This window comes from Eleutherodactylus coqui, chromosome 10, assembly GCF_035609145.1.
Source record: "Eleutherodactylus coqui strain aEleCoq1 chromosome 10, aEleCoq1.hap1, whole genome shotgun sequence".
NCBI lineage: Eukaryota > Metazoa > Chordata > Amphibia > Anura > Eleutherodactylidae > Eleutherodactylus > Eleutherodactylus coqui.
Genome location: NC_089846.1, coordinates 129,192,553 through 129,213,699, shown reverse-complemented (window position 1 = coordinate 129,213,699; position 21,147 = coordinate 129,192,553). Strand labels below are relative to the sequence as shown.

The window sequence follows — 21,147 nt, the reverse complement described above, 5'->3', positions numbered from 1 at the left end:
ATGTATAGCTGCCTGGACACTATTTAAATTGACTTTTTTTAATTAACTGTTAGCAGGGCTTAATTTTGGAGTAGGGCTTATATTTCAAGCATTCTCAAAAAGCCTGAAAAGTCATTTTGCATCCTCAAAAATTCTGGAAAATCATGCTTTGTCTTATTTTCAGGGTATGTCTTATTTTCAGGGAAACAGGGTAGTTCTCAAACTGGACCTCAGCAGATATGTAGCGCTTGTTAACTGTAGAGCACTCATGGGTTGGACGTGATCTCACACACGCATTGTCTATACTGAATAATTGGGTACAAGTGTGCCACTAAGTAGCTCCTACCCACAATATGAGCCTTTCAACCAATCTTCACTCTAAGCCTCGGCAGCTGCTAAGTGGAGAGGTTAATAAGCTGGGTGGGAAATGTTCCTTCCACAATCTGACACCCAGCAATTAGCGTGAACATGCTGGATACTAATTACACCACCAACACGATTTCTTCCAGCCATGACTCTTCCCATTCACTCGCTACCCCTCATGCTCCTTTTTGTGCCTCCCACAGTAAAAGTGCCCCCTTTTCTACCCCTCAATTTAATGGTGCCGTCTTTGTCACACCTTTTCCCATCACTTTGTGCTGTTGCTGGGCTGCAATGCAGTATAAACTATACTATCCGTGTTGTCTGTCAGGCTATGTGGCAGCATTCATGGCATAGCCTGACTCCTCCATCAAGCTCCTGTTCTTCAGAGTACATAATGAAAGCCAAGAACAGACGGTGAGGGAGGAATTGGGCTATGCTATGAAAGCTGCCACATAGCCCGACAGACAGGAGCGGGCATAGTATATGCAGCTTGAATGTCCAATCGTGGGCACTGGCATGCATGGACAGTCATAGTGAGAGGGAGCAGTGCTCTCAACCATTTCATAGTGCCAAAGGTCTCACCATAGAAGCTTCCATGCAATTCCATTTGTGACTTATTTGAACCCAGCCGTGACTTGGAAATGAAAAAAAGGCACATGTATCAATTTGCACCTAATTTTACCCATGGATCTTAAAGTAGCAATAAAGAAGTTTATAGGGTAGGTATCATGGTAGATATAGCTGTTGGCTCCTGCGTACAGATGTGTGTCCTCCCTTAAGTAGGCTCTTAAAGGGGTTTCCCGGGACCCCATTATTGATGACCTATTCTCAGAATAGGTTATCAATAGTTGATTGACAAGAGTCTGCCATAGCTACTTGAAGTGACAGCGGTGCTCAGGTGGGCACCACTGTCCATTTCAGACCTTACAAGGTACAGCGTCATACATTGTATAGCGGCTGTGCCTGGTATTGCATCTCAGCCACATTCACTTAAATGGGACTGAGCTGCTCTCAGGCCTGGTGACTGATGAACGTCACAGGCTGAAAAGTGGCCACAGCGCTCACTTGAGTGCCATAGCCTCTTCATTCAGCTGATTGTGGGGGTCCTGAGAGGTGGATCCCAGCTAATCAGCTGTTGATGAGCTATCCTGAGGATATACATCCAAAAGATCGGGAATACATCCTTGTGTGCAAAATTCCTGTTTTATTATTAAAAATTGTGCTTGATCACAGAAACGTAGAGAACGCGTTTCAGTTCACACAGTGTGAACTGAAACGCGTTCTCTACATGTTTCTGTGATCGAGCACAATTTTTAATAATAAAACAGGAATTTTGCACACAAGGATGTATTCCCGATCTTTTGGATGTATCTCTTATAAGAAGCCACAATGACTGTTTACTCACCTGTGAGCATACCTGTGAATGGAATGAGGAGAAGCAGACCAGCATAAGGTGGGACTTAACCTATCCTTAGTATATAGCATAACCAGAGGCGTAACTTGAAGTTCCCGGGCCCCGATGCAAAACTTGTAACAGGGCCCCCAACTATAATGCTTTATTCATAGTACTGGGCTCCCTATATGGATAAGAGAGGCCTTATGGGCCCCCTAAGGCTCCTGGGCCCGGGTGCGACCGCATCCCCTGCACCCCCTATAGTTACGCCCCTGAGCATAATCAGCAGTTTAGTTTAAAACTCCTTTAACTGAACTTATCCCAAGCTGTGTGGTGCAAGGTGAAAAACGCAAAAACATATACATCTGACGGATGCCACGTCTTCCATCTGTCACTATAGGCTCAGAAGTTGAAAAACCTATACATTTAATGTGTGTGTTTTTCTATAGAACATTGTAGCTGTGAGGGATGCCTCTGCCAGATACCATTCATCAGCCATCTGTCAGCTTCAGCCACCCGTGTTAACAATACATATACATTTAACATACACATTTTTTTACTAGATGGTGAGAGAATGTATTATTTTTGTATCATGAGAAATGCGAGTCCCTAATAAAATTCCCATACGTCTCCTTTCCATACACACACCTCTCCTTGGTGGGGCGTGCAGATACTGCCAACCACCTCTGACAATTCCATATATCAGGCTCTTCTTTTTCCTGACACATCTGGCAAAGGAGAGTCGGGAAGCCCCATACCCATCAGATAGTCGGCTGGTCTCCCCAAAAACAGTTATTTCAAAGAGCTTCCAACGTGTTATAGTGCCATGTCAGAAGTTGTGACTGGTGGGGGTCCAGGTGCCAAATCCTTACCAATAACCTAAATGACCAATAAGTACTCAGCAGAGCATTGTGCCTCTTCAGCTCTGATTGGCTGTTCTCCTTGGGTAAAGACATGCTCACAGAAGTCTATAGAATTCTCTATGAGCTTATGAGGCGATCATAGCCTAAGGGGCAGAATGCTCAGCCGAGTGCTTTTGTTCCGGGGAAGATCCTGGCACCTGGACCCCCATTGATCAAAACTACTGATATGTCACTATGACATGGCAGAGGTTTTTTAAAGACTTTAGGCAGTAAATAACAAGTTTAATGGTACTGCTATAAGAAGATCACTATAGGGGAGGGAGGCTCTGGGAGAAGACTGACTTCTACTTTCCTTTGATGAACCATGCTGCACATCCTTTCTTTGATCCATGACTGGGATATTGGGTTTCATTAGGGGAAGGGCTTTCAGCAACTACATAGACTAAGATGCTAATTTAGAAACCGGAGTAGTTGTGTCGGCATTTTATGTGTACACTTTTTTTTTTTTGGACCCTATTCTTCTTCCACAAGATAACCAAAAATGGTCCTGCTTTTCAGGCAGGATTAAACATGAAATCCCTCGAGAGGGGTGTGAGCTTGTGTCTGCGGCTCCTTATTAATAGCTGCTGTATGTTATCAAACAGTAGTGTTGTATCTGCTAAAGACGGGCAATAGTCTAAGTGACCACTTGTAAGAATGGCTTTCGAAAGGCACTCAGGTAAATGAATAGTGATTGTTTGTGACTAGGGGCCATAGGTGGATGTGATAAAGCGGTTTGCTTATTGTACTTGTAGTTTTGTATGAGTTGTGTCTGGTATATTCTGCTGTTTGCTTCACAGAACTTTCATGTTTATGGTTTGCAGATGCAAATCTTTTGGCATTTTGTGATGCATGCAACTACTGAACTTGAAAGAAGTTAACTTTGAGGAGTTTGGGAAAGTTCAGTCATTTATCTATGCTGCCGTTATACTGATTTTTCCATACTATACCTTTTTTAGTGCTTTTAACAATTTCAATGACTTGTGTATTTTCAGTTTATTTGTTTGATAAGTGAGCCAAATTGAGTTTAAACATCATGCAAAGTACAATGGGAGCACTCTGTGGGCATCACGGTATGTCATGGAGTTAAAGCAGAAGAAGCAGGCATAGTTTGTGCTTGAAGTCAGCATGACATGATCGGGAGATTAGGTTGTTTGTGCTGAAGCACTGAGATAAATATGTGGAAAACAAAGTAGAGTATATGTCTGGATCGGGTGTGCGCACCTTACAGATCTGATGTAGTGACTCATGCTGTACATGAAATGTATCATTCATTGACAATGCATTGGTCTGTATTGAGAAGATGTTTTCAAGTTAATGAAACTAAAATGTAGAACTACAAAGTGATACATATTTTATAGACTTTCATGTAAATATCTTGAAAATGGTGAGGAATTAAATGATAAAGGGGTTTTCTAGGGAAATAATATCGATGGCCTATCCTCGGAATAGATCATCAATAGTTGGTCGGCTGGGATGTGCCACTTGGGATCTCAGCTGATGAGCTGATTGGGTGCCCGCTATCATCACTGCAACACACGGGGGGACGGAGCAGATTTGTAGTGGCCGTCACTTGTACACTGCAGGTGCAGCTCTCGTTAAAATCATTGGGCACCTGTAGTTAGGCCTCATGTCCATGCCACGCACGGATATTTTATGCAGATTTCTGCAGCGGATGCACTGCAGGTCATCTTAAAATTGATTTTTTTTTTTCATTTTGGGAGATCTCAGATCATCCGTGTGGAAAAAATCCCCACCTCTCAGCCTTTTCCCCGGGTCCCTAATTGGTTCTAACCTTCAAATCCGCAGCGGATCCACAAATGCTAAGCTCCCATAGAGATGAATGGAGCCAGATCTCCAATAAAATGTAGCATCCTGCAATTTATTATCTGCGTGTGGCATCCGCGAATCATTTAAAACCAAATCCGCAGGAGTTAAATTAAGTGCGGATGCCCAATGCTTCTCTATGGGCGGCTAGAGCTGCAGATGACCCAGTGGATTCAATAAATAATATCTGCTTGTGGGCATTGGGCCTTACAAGCGTAGGGATCAGTGAGATCTGCTTGAACTTTGTACCCTGTGTTGTGGCACTGACAGCGGGTGCTCGACCAGCTGGTTAGGTCATCAATGGTATTTCCATAGAAAACCCCTTGAAAATGCGAGTACAGACCAGTCCTGCTGTCAACTGAGAAGTGGCTACAATTGTATCTAGGCAATGCTATGTGAGCCAAACAGTCTGGACTCCAGACTGATACATTGTAGCAAACGATAAAATCAGTAGGTTCAGTGGATATATGTATAATGTACATGGCCACTTAAACTGTCTACATAGTCTTTATTATTGACAGCATATGAATGCCGCCTCAAATAAAATGCTTCTGAATGTCATCTCTGCTCCCTCCCCGTTTGATAGACTACAGAGTCAGCCCGCAGATGATAAATGAGTGTATAAACTTCACATCCATTACTATCCTGTAGAAGAATGTTCGATGATTGGCAACTGTTGTCAGGGCTGTAAACAGCTCCAAACCACAAGCAGAGCAATAGAGGATCTGCTGCGGAGCTTTATCATCACCAACAGCCACTTCCATGTGTGACTATTGTTTGTGCTACAGCTGCCGTGTTTCCCCGAAAATAAGACAGTGTCTTATATTAATTTTTGTTCAAAAAGGTTTAACTTTTTTACATGTATAGCTGCCTGGACACTATTTAAATTGACTTTTTTTTAATTAACTGTTAGCAGGGCTTAATTTTGGAGTAGGGCTTATATTTTAAGCATCCTCAAAAAGCCTGAAAAATCATTTTGCATCCTCAAAAATTCTGGAAAATCATGCTATGTCTTATTTTCAGGGTATGTCTTATTTTCAGGGAAACAGGGTATTACTCTAGATACTCTGTATTATCTGCAGGGGAGCTCTCTGGAAACTGTCAGTATTACTACCTATGGGAGCATGAGGGTGAATGCATACATAATGACCACTAATAATATTCTAAAGCCGGAGGTTGTTATATTATTAGGTGTGACTTCATATTGCTTTCTGCTTTAGTTTTTCTTGTGTATAAGAAATAAAAAGTCTGATATACAATAGTCCTAGAAACGCCAGTTCCTTCCTGTAGGAAGTGTTCATGTCATAAGAACCCCAATGATGAGTAGCATACGAGATGGGAAGTGCTATCTTCTGTACAAAGTACTGCACCTCTACCCTACACAGGCTTGTTTTAGGCCTCTCATCGGGTAACCTGAGAATGTTGAAGTCAAAGGGGTTGTCTAGTTGGAAAGTATCGATGACCTATTTTTAGGATAGATCAACAATCGTAGATTGGTGGGGGTCTGTTGATGAGCTGTTTGCCAAGTCAGTGCAGTTATTACCATATTGAGGAACCGTACCCCTTTGGGCTAAGTTCATAAGAAGCTTTTGTTTTTGAGGTATACGGGGACAAGCACATTCAGACTTAACACATATGTTGATATGGTTGGGTTACAATTAGAGATGAGCGAGCATTGCCCTTAGCGAGTACCTGCCCGCTCGAGAAAAAAGGTTTGGGTGCCGGCGCGGGGGAGCGGTGAGTTGCGGCAGTCAGCATGGGGGAGCGGGGGTGAGAGAGGGAGAGAGATCTCCCCTCTGTTCCTCCCCGCAGCTACCTGCCCGCCGCCGGCACCCAAACTTTTTCTCTTGAGCGGGCAGGTACTCGCTAAAGGCAATGCTCGCTCGAGCAATTGCCCTTAGCGAGTATGCTCGCTCATCACTAGTTACAACTCATGACTTCAGTGCTGCAAGTCAAGAATGCCAACGGGGAATGATGTGAAGTTACATTGTAGAACAACCCATTTCCATGTTGTGGTTTTGTGATTTCCGTAAGGCCTAGTGAGTGTAATATACCGCATCGTAGGGCGTTCCCGGGGATTACTTCATACGATCAATTGATACTTAGGATAGAATTATTTCATTATGCAGCGGTCACTATAATACAAGGGGTTGTAAATAAACTGCCATAGACTTGACATTGCTGGTGGCACTAATCCTTGTGCTGTAGCATCCAGAAGGCTCCGGCCCGACACATCCTATTCCCAGCCGTGGCCCACATGGAAACAAATGCTATATAAATGGATGATGACTAGAGCCGTGCCTGGCATGCTTAGGAATTCCTCCAGATTGCATCTAAAATGAGATGCTTGGTAGGTCGGCCATGGCTAGTTTATAGGCTGCTGACATTCGGAAAGGTCACACATCCAGCTTTTATCTTTTAACCCCTTCTTCAGCTGACTCACTTTATTTAGCATCTGATGACAGATGCTATTTTGACAGCTACAAGAACAGATCACTGTTTGACTTTAGGGCGGTGTTAAGTTACAGTGTCCTATCTGTTATTAAAAAGGGTATTGGCGCAGGACATTCCCAGTGCTGTGAACGCAGGTTTTGCCCCTTTATGACATTTGTAACACAGTTTAATTTTTGCAGAATTCATTTTGTATCTGTTTCATTGTGTATTTCAATTCCTCTTAATTCTCAAAATCTCAGCTTGCTGTCAGTGAATGGAAACATTTGTTTACATTTAGAGATTGGAAACTCGTCCGCATCTAGTCCTGCTCTTACAGATCATGTTAGTGTAGATAATCCCGCAAATTACTCATCTGCCCTGCACTCCAGGCTGATCTCACTTATCTATTCGGATACTTGCAACAAACTGCGGATGTGTGAACAGCACTAGATCTTAAGCTTATGCATTTAAATAAGACTGTTTCCATTCACTGACAGTAATAAGAGACCTTTAACTCTTTCCAATCCAATTTGTATCCTGGTTTTCCTAGGGGGCTCACTCTTTTTCTGCCGTTATACAACGGCGCTATCTGCTGGCTAAAGCCAGTACTGCATGAGGTGACACGTTGGATAGGCTCCAACAGCAGAGAGGCTGGCAATATACAGTAAGAGAACCCCAGGCGGACGTCTTCCAACATCGGAGCTGTACAGCCTTAAATCATAATCTCTTCAGAGGCCAGACAGTGGATTGGAAAGGGTTAATATTGTGAGAAAGTGAAAAATAACTTCTCATTGAATCACTTTCCATTTCTACAAGGATTAAAAGGTTTGTCCGAGACAATAGCCAAGGTTTGATCATCTAATTTAAGGCACTATTAAAAATATGTCTCATTCTAGAAACTGGCAGTGCGGTCACATGTCCCCGCTGTCAAAGTAGCCGAACGTCTGCTGACGTCACATATATATTCCATGAGTCTTTGTGGCTCAGTGCGCATCGGCTACTACATCACTGGTGGTGACCTGCGCATGCGCCTGGGAAGGACATCCGTGCAAGCATAGTTCACCGCCAGCGATGTCATATCTGACGTACACCGCTCATGAATTATGTATGCGCCGACAGCAGGGACACGTGATGACCCTGCTAATCCTCACTCAGAACGGCACATAATGTTAAATTCATCCTCTGGTTTCATGACAAAAGTCTATTCTGGGACTGAAGGGGGTTGGGGGTATATTACCCCACTTGTTCTTCGCCGCTGCCCACCTGATCCATCAGTACTGGTTTTTAGCCATTCAACATGGCCGCTGCAATTTTCTATCTACCGTGTTTCGCCGAAAATAAGACCGTGTCTAATAATTTTTGTTCAAAAAGGTTTAACTTTTTTACATGTACAGCTGCCTGGACACTATTTAAATTGACTTTTTAAATTAACTGTTTGCAGGGCTTAATTTTGGAGTAAAGCTTATATTTCAAGCATCCTCAAAAATTCTGGAAAATCATGCTATGTCTTATTTTCAGGGTATGTCTTATTTTCAGGGAAACAGGGTAGCTAATCTGCACTGTTCTTGGATCACATAGACCGCACTGGCCAATGGGTTGGCCAAGTTTAGTTGAGCCTACCCGCTGGTGGCCTGGTTATCGTGCCTGTAATATGGACACTAAAATATGGCAGCATTATGGCTGTCAGACAGCAGCGTTTCTCTCCTTTATGAAACCTGAAGTTTCTGCACAAAACCTAAAAGTGTATCTAGAATAACTCCGTTGTGCAGAATTCTGTTTTCTGCAATTAGACCTGGCACCGCGCTCATGTCTGTTTTATAGCTGGCTCTTATGAGCCATGCAACATTTTATAGAGTATGTCAACACAATGGCTGTAAGCTATGCTAGTTTTAGATCTCATCAGAACACAACACATCCAGTAACGCGGTTTTATGAGCTGCATTATGTTCTGTCTTTTAAAGGAAATGTATGAAATTAGAAAAGTTTCCTTTTCCCCAAACAGTGTTCTTTTTCATAGGATGTATCAAGTATTGCAGCTCAACCCTATTCAAGTGAGGTCAGTTGCAATACCAAACAGAACCTGTGGACAAGAGTGGCGCCATTTCTGGGAAACATAATTAGATCCCTTTTCTAATGCAGTCCTTTAAACATCTCAGTATAACTGCAGTGAGAAGCAGCTTTCTATGCAGAGTGCCCCACACTGCTGTTATAAAGCACCCTCCCCCATGCACATTATCACCAAATGATGGTATTTTCGAGGAAGACATGGGATCTTTAGCAGGTTATTGACTTACACATATAGCCGTGGCCTCTAACAAGCCTGGGGTCTAACAGCTAAGTGCAACTAATCTTTCTGCCGCTGTGATGGAAAGTGAGAAGCTTGTTGGAACCTTCCTGCTCTGAAGTATCATGACTAGTATCAAAATTTAATGGAAGAAGCTCCAGTCCAGGCTAGATGTTGCGAGGACTAGGGGCCACCAACAGAAATTTCTGGACCCCATGCAGACAAGATGTCTAGGCCACCACATAATCAGGCTGTGTCACAATGGGAGACAACATTAGTGGAGGTTCTGTGAATGGAAAAGGTCAGGAGCGGTGGAGAAGGGCAACCTGGTCAGGGCTTTATGAAGAAGCAGGAGGAAGACAGTGACTGGGCAGGGGTTCCGTATAGGCACAAGGGGTTGCTCTGTGTGGGGAATGGGCAAAGGAGGCAAGATGGCGTGGCTTCTGTGAGGGAACTGGATTAAACACAACATAGGAGTTCTATGATGGGGCAGGTAGAGGGAGACCATGTGACATGAATTCTTTGATTGGAAGGGAACAGGGGTAAATACAAGATGCAGGGGCTCATGGGAGGAGAGAGGTACAACCTCAAGGAGGCTCTAAGGAGGGTGCAGAATAGGTGGCAGGCAGGGGCGTAACTATAGAGGATGCTGGGGATGCGGTTGCAACCTGGCCCAGGAGTCTTGGGGGGCCCATAAGGCCTCTCTTCTCCATATAGGGAGCCCAGTACTATGAATAAAGCATTATAGTTGGGGGCCCCGTTCCAGGTTTTGCATTTGGGCCCAGGAGCTTCAAGTTACGCCTCTGGTGGCAGGGGCTCTGCGATGACTGAGACAAGTGGCAAAACACAAAAAAATACACAAAAGAAGCTGCTGCCTGTACAGAATATAGACAGGCAGCAGCTTCAGGAGCCCCTCCACAGTTTAACCCTTTCCAATCCAATTTGTATCCTAGTTTTCCTAGGGGGCTTACTCTTTTTCTGCTGTTACACAACGGCGCTATCTGCTGGCTAAAGCCAGTTCTGCATGAGGTGACACGTTGGATAGGCTCCGACAGCAGAGAGGCTGGCAATATACAGTAAGAGAACCCCGACGGACGTCTTCCAAAATCGGAGCTGTACAGCCTTAAATCATACTGTCTTCAGAGGTCAGACAGTGGATTGGAAAGGGTTAACAATTAAGCGAGGAAAATCGTGTAGACTCTCTTAGGAACTAGTTCTTTTTCTTGTCTTCTGTGTGCCTGTATAAATTGCCATTTAAATCCCATAAATATGGCGTCAGCAGACATAACTTTGTGCTACTGTAAGCCACGCCCACAATTCAAACTTTTGGCAGCTATGATGGAAAGAATTTTTTTTAAAAATCTAAATAATTTTGCCATAGGATGATTGACGATTTTTGCAACAGTTTATACAAAAAAAAAAAGACACATTGAAAAAGTACCCCTCTTATTTCTTGCTGTCTGCACATATCGCACCTCCGGTTGGTGGATCGGCACCATGTAGTGACATCAGCAAGCAATACAACTGGATAAGAATATCTGAATACACAGATTAGATTACTTTTGGCTGGGGGAAACCTCCTTATAATAATTTGAGGAGTCTTTACATGTTTCTTTCTACATTTAAGATGAATTAGTCCTGAAGATATGCTGAACATTACATTATAATATAGAACAGTACCAGAAAGTAAATGAACCCTTGGTCACAACTCGTCCTGTAAAATAGTAAGCGGTTTCTCTACAAGACAGAAGAAGTCTTCAGACTCGTCTTGGAGGATAAGGACGTTCCTTGCTGTGGATGATTCATTGTTAATAAACACATCATAGCAGACGGAGCAATGCAAATATTAATCCCTCTTACTGACCTATTACACATTCCTCTGTCCAAGCTGTTTAGTTTATAGTGAAGGATGAAGTCCGTTGTGGTAACTCACAGGCTGGAGACACTAGATATCCCTTGAGTTGTGTTCCGAGGCACACGAAGGACTAGATCACCAGTCTATCTACTCCTATGGTGCGCTTCACCTCCACTCAGTAATTGTGAATTAGGCCATAGAGGCATGTGATGGCCTGTATACATATATTATTAGGGAAATATATTACAACGGCCCTCCTGGACACACGAGGATGGCCGCCTCGCTTCTCTGACTGTCTGATAGACTACTGATGCATACTAACACTACACCCGGCTCCGACTGGCCACTGCTTTCAATTCAAAGGCTGAAATCTGCTGCAAATCTGCATCAAAAACTGCACCAAGGGTGTGGATCTTGACATTTCCCACCATTGTTTTGATGCAGAATTTAGTGTAAATTGCTGCACTATTTTCCAGTACGTGAAAACCTACCCCAAGACAAGATCTTATACGCTTTCAAGCTGGAAAAAATCCATTGTGCGATCTGAGTGGATTACTTTAAGAAAGGCTAAGGGCCATTTACACTGAAAGATAATCCCTCAAAAAACAGTTTAAGCAATCATCTTTGCATAACTCTAAGTATCTAATTAGCAGGCAGAGCGGGATACCACTGCTATAGCTCTGAGAACAAAGCAGCTGTTTTGCATATGCAAACAGCTGCATTGTTCTCAGAGCTTTCAGCTGGTGTCGCACTGAGAACTGCCAGTGGGATACCAGCCAAAAGAATGCCATCAGTGCTGCCCGCTGAGTAAATCGGCATGTGGCGCTGATGAGGCTGATCGCCAATTACTAACTTGCTAGAAATCGCCGATGAACGAATAGTGCACGATGGCCGCGCGTTTAGACGCAACGGTTATCGCTCAAAATATGGCTTTTGAGTGAATTTTGAGCAATAATTGTTGTCTAAATGGGCCTTATGGCGTATGTAATTGCTATATAATACAGATAAATCGTTCTCTTGAGCCATGTGTCCAGTAGATATGCCAATTAATGTATATATGTGCATGTAGGAGCAGCTGCCACTGCAGAGGTGGAGGTCACACTGCGACAGTGGTGCCTAAGCAGGACCAAAGGGGTCAGTGCTTCACCTTGGAGTATGAGTGATGCCTATAAACTCCTCGATTTATAAAGCCTATACTATGTGGGGGTTCCATGTAATTCATATTTGTATTGTTTTCCTAGGTCCACGCCACTATACTGTGGGCACAATGTCTGAGCGCTTTGATTGCCACTACTGCAGAGCTGCCCTTCAAGGGAAAAAGTATGTGGAAAAGGATGGACATAAATGCTGTGTGAAGTGCTTTGAGAAAATCTGCGCCAACACCTGCGCCGAATGCAGAAAACCCATCGGAGTGGATTCCAAGGTTAGCAGGGGTAGGGGAAGTTAGGGTCTTGTTGGTACGAGCCGAGCCAAAGGCTTGTGTATATAATTCTCATAGTTGGGTGTCTGTGTCAACTTGATTTAAAGGGACCCTCTGGTCCTGGAGAAACAAAGATGGCCACACCAGCTTCTTTGACTACCGGATGTGTACTGTTAATAGCATGCATGAGTAGTATACACTAGGACACTACATGCTGATGTGATTGGCCAGTGCAGCCCACAGGAGTAGCGATGGTAAGTAAAGCAGGTGTAGTGTCTTAGCCTAATTCTGCATACTAATGATGTACAGTGTGCATCAGGCAGTCAGAGAAGCTGGTGCGGCCATCTTTGTTTCTGGATCAGAGGGTTGTTTTAAGTAGACAAGGGGCACCATATTACTAGCTGAGGACGGCACCACAACTTGGGCTCCTGATCTAATTTACATCTTCATTTTGTGGTAATTCATAAGTCTCAGTTTGGTTTGAAAAAAAGTTGCAAAAGTTCTCACTATTATTTCTATACTTATTACGAAACTTTTGTAAGAGTTGTATATCATATTGACATGTTTTCACTACAAAAGTCTAGACTGTTTCGCAGGCTGCAATACTTGTTTGGTTTTCATGGTTTTTTTTTTTTTTTTGCTGTCCAATGATTAAATACTGCCACCTAGTGGTGAAATAAGAGCTCATTACCATAGATAGAATTTAATGGGTGGTATGTAAAAATCACCATTTTCATTACATAGGCTGCAGTTTAATCAGTATTCTGGGAATTAATCCCACCAGTTGACTAGAAGCCAGAGAAGAGGAGTGCGTGTTCTTAGAACGCCAATAATTAAGATGAAAAAACAAAACTCATATGGTGACATCACTAAAGTGTGGTTTTGGAGAAACCACAACGCATTTCTGGATCCTTTACATAATGGACCCCATTGACTTGGAATCTGGTCTGTTGAGTTCAGTGTGGTTTCTGCAGCGCTGCATGCCGGGCTATCACACGATTTCCTTCAAGAGTGACGGAATCCGGGATGGAGCCTTCAAAGCAGACATGAACATAGCCTTAGTTAGAGTTTAGGTCCACTTATCTGGAGCATCTTTTTAGGCTTGCTAATTCTTTTGATGAGGATTTAGGCCTGAATTCTGCACCCAAATCCCCACCAAACCCGCTGACATTCCAATGCCAGTAAGTAGGGCAGTCATTCCCCATTCATGAGCAGCCAAAAGAATCTGTGCCGCAAGAATTCCCAAATTAGCCCCAGTGAACAACAATGGGGTCAATTCGTCTGCAGATCCTCATGCAGAATACTTGTTGGAATAGTCGTAGGCAAATCCTGAACATGTGAAGGTCCTCTGCAAGGAAACAATGTGTCCTTTAGTTTTGTTTACTAGTCAAAAATCAGTTGGTTGCTGCATAGTAGTCCTTCTCTGTAATCTGCATCCCCCTCACAGTGGGTGGAAGGCAGTTAGGGCTTATTCACATGGGCTTGGACATGATGAATCTGCAAAACTTGGTTGCTAAAAAAAAAAGTTAAATAGCGCATGGATGCGGTTAGTGGGCTGTCCGAATTTCACAGATCGGTTGACTTTGAATGGGCTGCTCTCATTCATAAATTGGATCAGAACAGTGCATGCTGTGTGAATGGCCGTATTGACAACTACGTGTCTGTTGGACACACGAACAGCGTGCTGCAGTGAATAAGTGTTTACAACATACCTAACTTTTCAGAATAAGCCGCCTTGTGGGGACATGAGAAATAACACTGTCCATTCTATAACTTGTATCCGAAGTATATAGGAGTTTTGCTAGTTATCACTTAAGCACAAGATGTTTGAAAAGTTAGTGACCCTTTAAAGGGCAGTCGCAGTCCAGACTACCCCATCTGACTACTGGGGCGAAACCAACACATTTTCCTGTTTTAAATCACAGGAGAAGAAATGCAAAAACAAAACTTGAAAAGTAAGGAGGAAATACTTTTTGCTGACTTGATGGGAAACCTGAAAATAGTCATTTTTAAAGCGGAAGACTTTAAGTTATGTATGTGTATTAGAGATGAGCGAGCATACTCGCTAAGGACAATTGCTCGATCGAGTATTGTCCTTAGTGAGTATCTCCCCGCTCGGAAGAAAAGATTCGGCTGACGGCGCGGGTGACAGGTGAGTTGCGGCCATGAGCGGAGGAGAGAGAGAGATCTCCCTTCCTTTCCTCCCCGCCGGCCGAATCTTTGCTCCCGAGCGGGCAGGTACTTGCTTAGGGCAATGCTCGATCGAGTTAACTGCTAGATTTTAAACATGCTTCTGTGTCTATGGATTGCTGTCACATACGTTTTATGCAGCCTCTAGTCATCTTTAGATTTCCCCTCAGGGTATCTCTAAGTACTGGGGGTCACACATGGGCAGTAGCGCAGTCAACCATTGTCTGGATCCTCTAGTAGTTCCTTGAAAGTAGTGCAAACTTTAAAAGTGGCCGGGGGTGTGAACGACACCATTGTCTAGATGGGGGCCCCCCTGACCAATAAATACTTTTTAAGATAAAGCTCTCGATACACAAAAAGGAAAAGTGGAGAGGCACGAACCCGCACTGGCCCGCGACCCGGACCGCGCTACAAGATAAGAGAACAACACCCTGCATGTACAATAAGTATCCATTTTATTGAAATGTTGTATGGTTGGCATAGAAAATTAATAAACACATTTTGAAAGAAAAGTGGTCGGGGGTGTGAGGCAGACCCCATTTTACTGGATAAATATGTTCATCATCGTCATCAATCCGGAAGATTTAATTTTTTTTCCCCCCCTGAATATGCCTTCTTCTCATTTGTAGGAGCTGCACTACAAGAACCGCTACTGGCATGATACTTGCTTCCGTTGTGCCAAGTGTTACCATCCTCTGGCCAATGAGCAGTTTATTTTCAAGGACAATAAAATTATGTGTGCCAAGTGCACCACCAGAGAGGACGGCCTGCGCTGCGCCGGATGCCACAAGCTGATCCAAGCAGGTAAAAGGTCCCAACACACAATATGGTCTATTAGATATAGGAACTGATGATCTTATGCAGCATAATCTAGATGATCAGCCTGTGCCCTACATCAGCCACCGGCAAACTGGCTGCACTGCTATGGGAAATGATGTGGATGGCTGCAATAAACCAATCCCAACCCAACCCAATCTGGTTACCATTTACTATGTTGTATAGTAGTTTAAACCAAATTCTGATGTCATTTGTGTCTCTTGAACCCAATCATACTGCGTGCAAATATCCGACCGAAGTATTTAAAGGTGTAGAATTATTGAGAATCATCACATTTCGAATGACCTCGAACTGTGCGATCCACCAACCTTCAGCGCAGTAATTAGGCCTCATGTCCATGGGCAGACATGAGGAAAAAAATGCATTTACTCACCTGTCCGGACGTGGCGCAGGTTTCCTCCGTCGCGGCCGGCTCTTCTTTCTTCTGTACAGCGGATGCAATCGGCACACTGGCCGTTGTACTGCGCCTTTTTTCTTTTTTTTAAATCTCCTGCTTTCCCGCGGCACGTCTGCAGCGTCAGCCGCGGACTGGATGGCTTCCATTGATTTCAATGAAAGCCATCCCTGCGGGATCCGCAGAAAGATGGAGCATGCTACGTTTTTTTTTCCTGTGTGCGATGCGCCCGCGGGGAAAAAATGACATCTGCAGGTATTTAAATACCTGCAGATGCCCAATGGTAGTCTATGGGCATATTGAACTGTAGATCATCCGAGCGGATTCCGCAATTCAATTATGCCCATGGACATGAGGCCAAGGTGCATTTAGACTGAAAGATGATTGCTCAAAAATCGCTCAAATAACAGTTTGAGCGATCATCTTTGCATAGCTCTAATTAGCTACTGAAAGAGCAGGACACCACTTATTGCTAGAACAAAGCAGCTGTTTGCATATACAAAACAGCTGCTTTGTTCTCACAGTTATCAGCGGTATCCCACTGAGAGGTCCCAGCGCGATACCAGCTGAAAGAATCAGCGCTGCTCGCTGATTTTCTCAGCGGGCGGCGCTGATAGCAGAGTCATCCTTGATTTCTAGCTTGCTCGAAATCACCGATGAACGAACAGTGCATGATGGCCGTGCATTTAGACACAACGATTATTGCTCAAAGGGTGGCTTTTGAGCGAATTTTAAGCGATAATCGCTGTGTCTAAATGGGCCTTAAATCCAGATCTCCTAATGCATGAATACGATATAGAAATCTGGATTGCTAAAAATCTTGATAGAGTACTGAGATTTGCTTCATTTTGTGACAGGCGCACACAACGTGGAGTACAAGGGCAGTGCCTGGCATGAGGAATGCTTCATATGCAGCAACTGCAAGCAGACCATAGGGACAGGAAGCTTCTTCCCCAAAGGAACCGATGTCTTTTGTGTCAACTGCCATGAGCAAAAGTTTGCTAAACACTGCGTAAAGTGTAAGAATGTGAGTATTTCTACTGGCCAGTTAACCCTTTAAAAGGAGCCGTAAGATATTTAAAAATGAATAAAGTCTACCTTTTGCTTTTCCCTCTCCAAAAACGACCCCACATTTCATGGGTTGTATCCGGTATTGCAGTTCAGCCCCATTCAAGTCATCTGGAACTGGGCTGTAATAGCAGACACAAACCATGGAAATGAGTGACACTCTGTTATAATATTTCTACACGGTTGTAGCAAAGTGTACCAACTTTATAACCCATAATCCTAATGATGTCACTTCTGCAATACAACTCCTCCCCCCCCCCCCCATGCAGTGTTCTCTCACCCGTGGTTCAGTGTCCTCACAATGTTCGCCTTCTTTTCCAGCTGATCACCACTGGAGGGATAACCTATCAAGACCAGCCGTGGCACGGTGACTGTTTTGTGTGTGAAACTTGCAACAAGAAGTTATCTGGCCAGCGTTTCACCGCTGTGGAGGATCACTACTATTGTGTGGATTGCTACAAGTCGTTTGTAGCCAAAAAGTGTTCTGGCTGTAGCAACGCTATAACAGGTACTAACTGTATAAATGCACCAGGTCTTTGTACATGCAGATTTTTGCAGTTGAATTAGGGCTTGCTCACATTATGTTCAGGCTTCCATCCCTGATTTCTAACACGGGTTTCCATTTGGATTGCCGAAAACTGCATCCAGACACAAACCTGGATGGAACCATTGGTTCTATTACTCAAACTGAGAGCAATAAGGTCTCCGTCTGAACAGGGTTGTGTTTGTTTCCATAGAGGTAGGGATGCACTACCGCAGGGGTCCAGTAAAGGCCCATTAACACTGGATTATCGCTAAAAATTCGCTAATCGGCGATCGTTTTAGCGATAATCGGTGCGTGTAAATGGGCGCGGGGCACCCGCATTTCGGGCACTTTTTGGTGATCGTTAAAATCAAGCTCACTTGATTTTAACGATCACTTTTATCATTCGTTCTTCACGGGGGAGTGCTGATAGCATTGTTTTTCCCATGGAGAACAAAGGATCTGAGCGCAGATAATAGCCTTGGGCTAGTAGCTGCGCTCAGGGAAGGCTTCATTTACATACATAATTAGTATTTAAGTAGCTGAGTAGCTACTTGAATACCAATTATTTTTTATGCAAAATAATCGCTTAAATGACAGTTTAAGCGATCTTTGAGCGATTATCTGCTCCTGTAAATGGGCCTTAAGAACAGCATTCATAATGGGCATTAGCTAAAAAACAAACAAAAAAAACATTCCTTTAGGGTCAGTTCACACAAGCATTTGTTTCCATCTAGCTGCTCCTTAGTGGGACACCTACATGGAAAGAAAGCGGAAACTGATACAGGGAGATGGAAGCATCCAAAAAGTGAACTGCAATGTTAAAAAAAAAAGCAAAAAAAGAAATGTACAGGAATTCCATTATGGTTCCATTTCTTTTGCAGCAGTCTGTCAATTTTTCATCTTCATTTCGTCTTTTTTAAACTGAAGCAAAAGCCTTTTTTTTACCGTTTAGCTGCTGCCGTGTCGGAACAGATAAATGGAAACAAAACCCACTAGTATGAACTGGCCCTTCTTCCTCCATCATAGGACTGAGATGTTGCCTAGTTTTCTATGTGGACCTTTGGGCAAGCACAACATACAATAACATTCACAGTGTACATCTCAATGCCCAGTTGTCATCCCCCACCTATGAAGGTTGTGTCTTAGCCAACTAGTTTCCATCTCTGTCCCCTACAAAGAAATGACATCTAGTACAGCTAGAATTGTTAATTTAACCCTTTCCAATCCACTGTCTGACCTCTGAAGACATTATGATTTAAGGCTGTACAGCTCTGATGTTGGAAGATATCGGTCGGGGTTCTCTTACTGTATATTGCCAGCCTCTCTGCTGTTAGAGCCTATCCAACGCGTCACCTCATGCAGTACTGGCTTTAGCCAGCAGATAGCGCTGTTGTATAACAGCAGAAAAAGAGTAAGCCCCCTAGGAAAACCAGGGTACAAATTGGATTGGAAAGGTTTAACATGGATCAAGCTTGTTGCCACAAACAACCCCATAAAATTTCTGCAGCGCAGAGTTTTGCTGCATGTGAACATGTCCTAATAAAATCTGTTAGCAGCAACTAGTCTACCTGTTGACCGTTTCCAGTTTGCAACAAGAAATGTTTCTGCCCATCTATAACTTTTTCCAGTGTATTGATACTAACATAGATATTACATTCATGACTATATAGTCAATAAGCGACCAACAGCTCTTCTTACTGAGTCAGCGACACTAATAGAACCCTCTTCTTTCACAGGCTTTGGAAAGGGATCCAACGTGGTGAATTATGAAGGGCAAGCCTGGCACGAGTACTGCTTCATTTGTAAGAAGTGCTCTCTGAACTTGGCTAACAAGCGTTTTGTATGTCAAAATGCGCAGATCTACTGCCCTGACTGTGCCAAGAAACTGTAAGATGGCACACCAATGCAAATCATTGTATCCGAAGTCATTTACATTTAGTACATTACGATGCTGAATATGCATGACATTGTTAAATGAGCTCTTGATGAAATAAGTGAACTTTCAATGTATATGCCAATCACTATATATATGTAATGGATGCATGCCGAAATCTCTTCTTGCTTCACTTAAAAAAAAAAAAGATATTTAAAAGGTTTTGCTCAAGTTGTGTGTAGTTTGTGGCTCTCCAGTTGTTGAAAAACTTGGGGTTTTCCGAGACCAATTAAACAAAATATATAAATGTACAGAATGTAATACAGTAAGCCATACACACCTCCCAAAATGCCCCCCCCCCCTCCCCAGTCCAATATGAGAGCTGCGGCCCCCCCGTGGTCTGGTCGCTGAAGCAGTTGCAGCTGTCACATGCTGTTCATTGTGCATGTGACCACTCAGCCAATCAGGCGTCGGCAGTGATACTGTCATGAGCAGCTGAAGCCTGTGATTGTTGAGCAGTCATGTACACAGTGAACGGCGCAATCATTGCAGCTTCTTCTGAGATCAGGCCAGGGGGCTTTTAAAGCAGATGAATATGGTTTATTTTTCTATTTCTTGTTTTAGTCCCGAAAACCCCTTTAACCTCTTAAGGAACAAGCGCCGTAAACATACGGCGCTTGGTCTTGCCCTTTAATCCCAGCCAATGGCAAAAGTACGACGTGGAATTAAAGTGCCTTCTACTGCAATATAGCAGGGGCAGGCCCGGTCTTCGGCTTTTAGTAACAGCCGAGGACCCAGAGGAGAAGGCAGAAGCAGTTTCTAACAGCTGCTGCCTTCTCCTATACAGGCAACATAGCGCTATGTAGTGAATAGATAAAGTGGAAGTGTTAGTTTCGCTATTCGACCCAGACATCACGTGACTGACAGATGCCCTCTGTCACAGCAGATCAATTCCGTTCGTGACTACAGGGGGTTGGTTTTCCCTGTAAACGGGGTTCCTATGGATGCCCCAGCTACAGTGGATAAGTGTGAATTAAAAGGGAAACTGCAGTGTGAATGACCCCCGGAGGTCATATATGACATCATGGGGGACTTAGATGGGAAAAAAAAAAAAAAAAATCACAGAAAAAAATATACATATATATTTGGCACCGCTGATGCCAAACAAAACCATTGCCATATGCACCCTGTAATCCAAAATGCTGGAAACAAAATGAGGAATCCATTTCTGTACTTTATTTTTAAAAGTAGTGCATTTTGCTGAATTAAAAAAAAGAAAGAAAGAAAGGAACCAAAAAAGTCAGTGAAAAGGAAGATGACATAATTGCCCTAGATGTCAAAAAAAAAAAAAAAAAAAGCCAAAACAACACAAAAATAATTTTGGTGGCTGAAGAAACAAAAATAAGGCAGTAAAACCATCACAAGGCCGAAATCCCTAAAAAGTTGTCTGGGATTAACAGCGCTCCATTGTCTATGGGTTATTCCCATATGAAGGACTGGGGCTGAGCTGCAATACCAGACACAGCCCAAGGACAGAGTAGCGCTGTAATAATACAATATAATCGGACACATGGACAAGTCCTTCTCCAACAGCTGGATAGCCGCACGCTGCAGACTACTGTTCTAGTCACAATGAGTTAACACTTTATATTAGTAGCAATATAATCAAATTATTACAGCGGAGTAGAAGAAATATGTTTATAGTCTATAAGATGATTGCAGCGGCTGTGACAGTATGTATACGACCATGTCTGCTCGGAACCTGTATGTATGAATAAACACAATAAAGCCTCTTGAAGTGTC

The 21,147-nt window shown here is 43.4% G+C and overlaps 1 protein-coding gene across 2 annotated transcripts in view; it reads left to right on the top strand.

The window, feature by feature from the left end:
- FHL1 (four and a half LIM domains 1) overlaps positions 1-21,147 on the top strand; it is a 72,769-nt gene extending 51,622 nt beyond the window's left edge. Inside the window, exons 1-6 of one of the 2 annotated variants that reach the window (XM_066581836.1) lie at positions 3,197-3,316; positions 12,278-12,459; positions 15,276-15,450; positions 16,735-16,904; positions 17,267-17,453; positions 19,208-21,147. In XM_066581836.1, coding sequence (XP_066437933.1) covers positions 3,295-3,316; positions 12,278-12,459; positions 15,276-15,450; positions 16,735-16,904; positions 17,267-17,453; positions 19,208-19,362 — 891 coding nt within the window. In that variant the 5' untranslated portion in view covers positions 3,197-3,294 and the 3' untranslated portion in view covers positions 19,363-21,147. Of the gene's footprint in view, positions 1-3,196; positions 3,317-12,277; positions 12,460-15,275; positions 15,451-16,734; positions 16,905-17,266; positions 17,454-19,207 lie in introns of those variants that run through there. The other variant, XM_066581835.1, reaches the window with a different exon arrangement.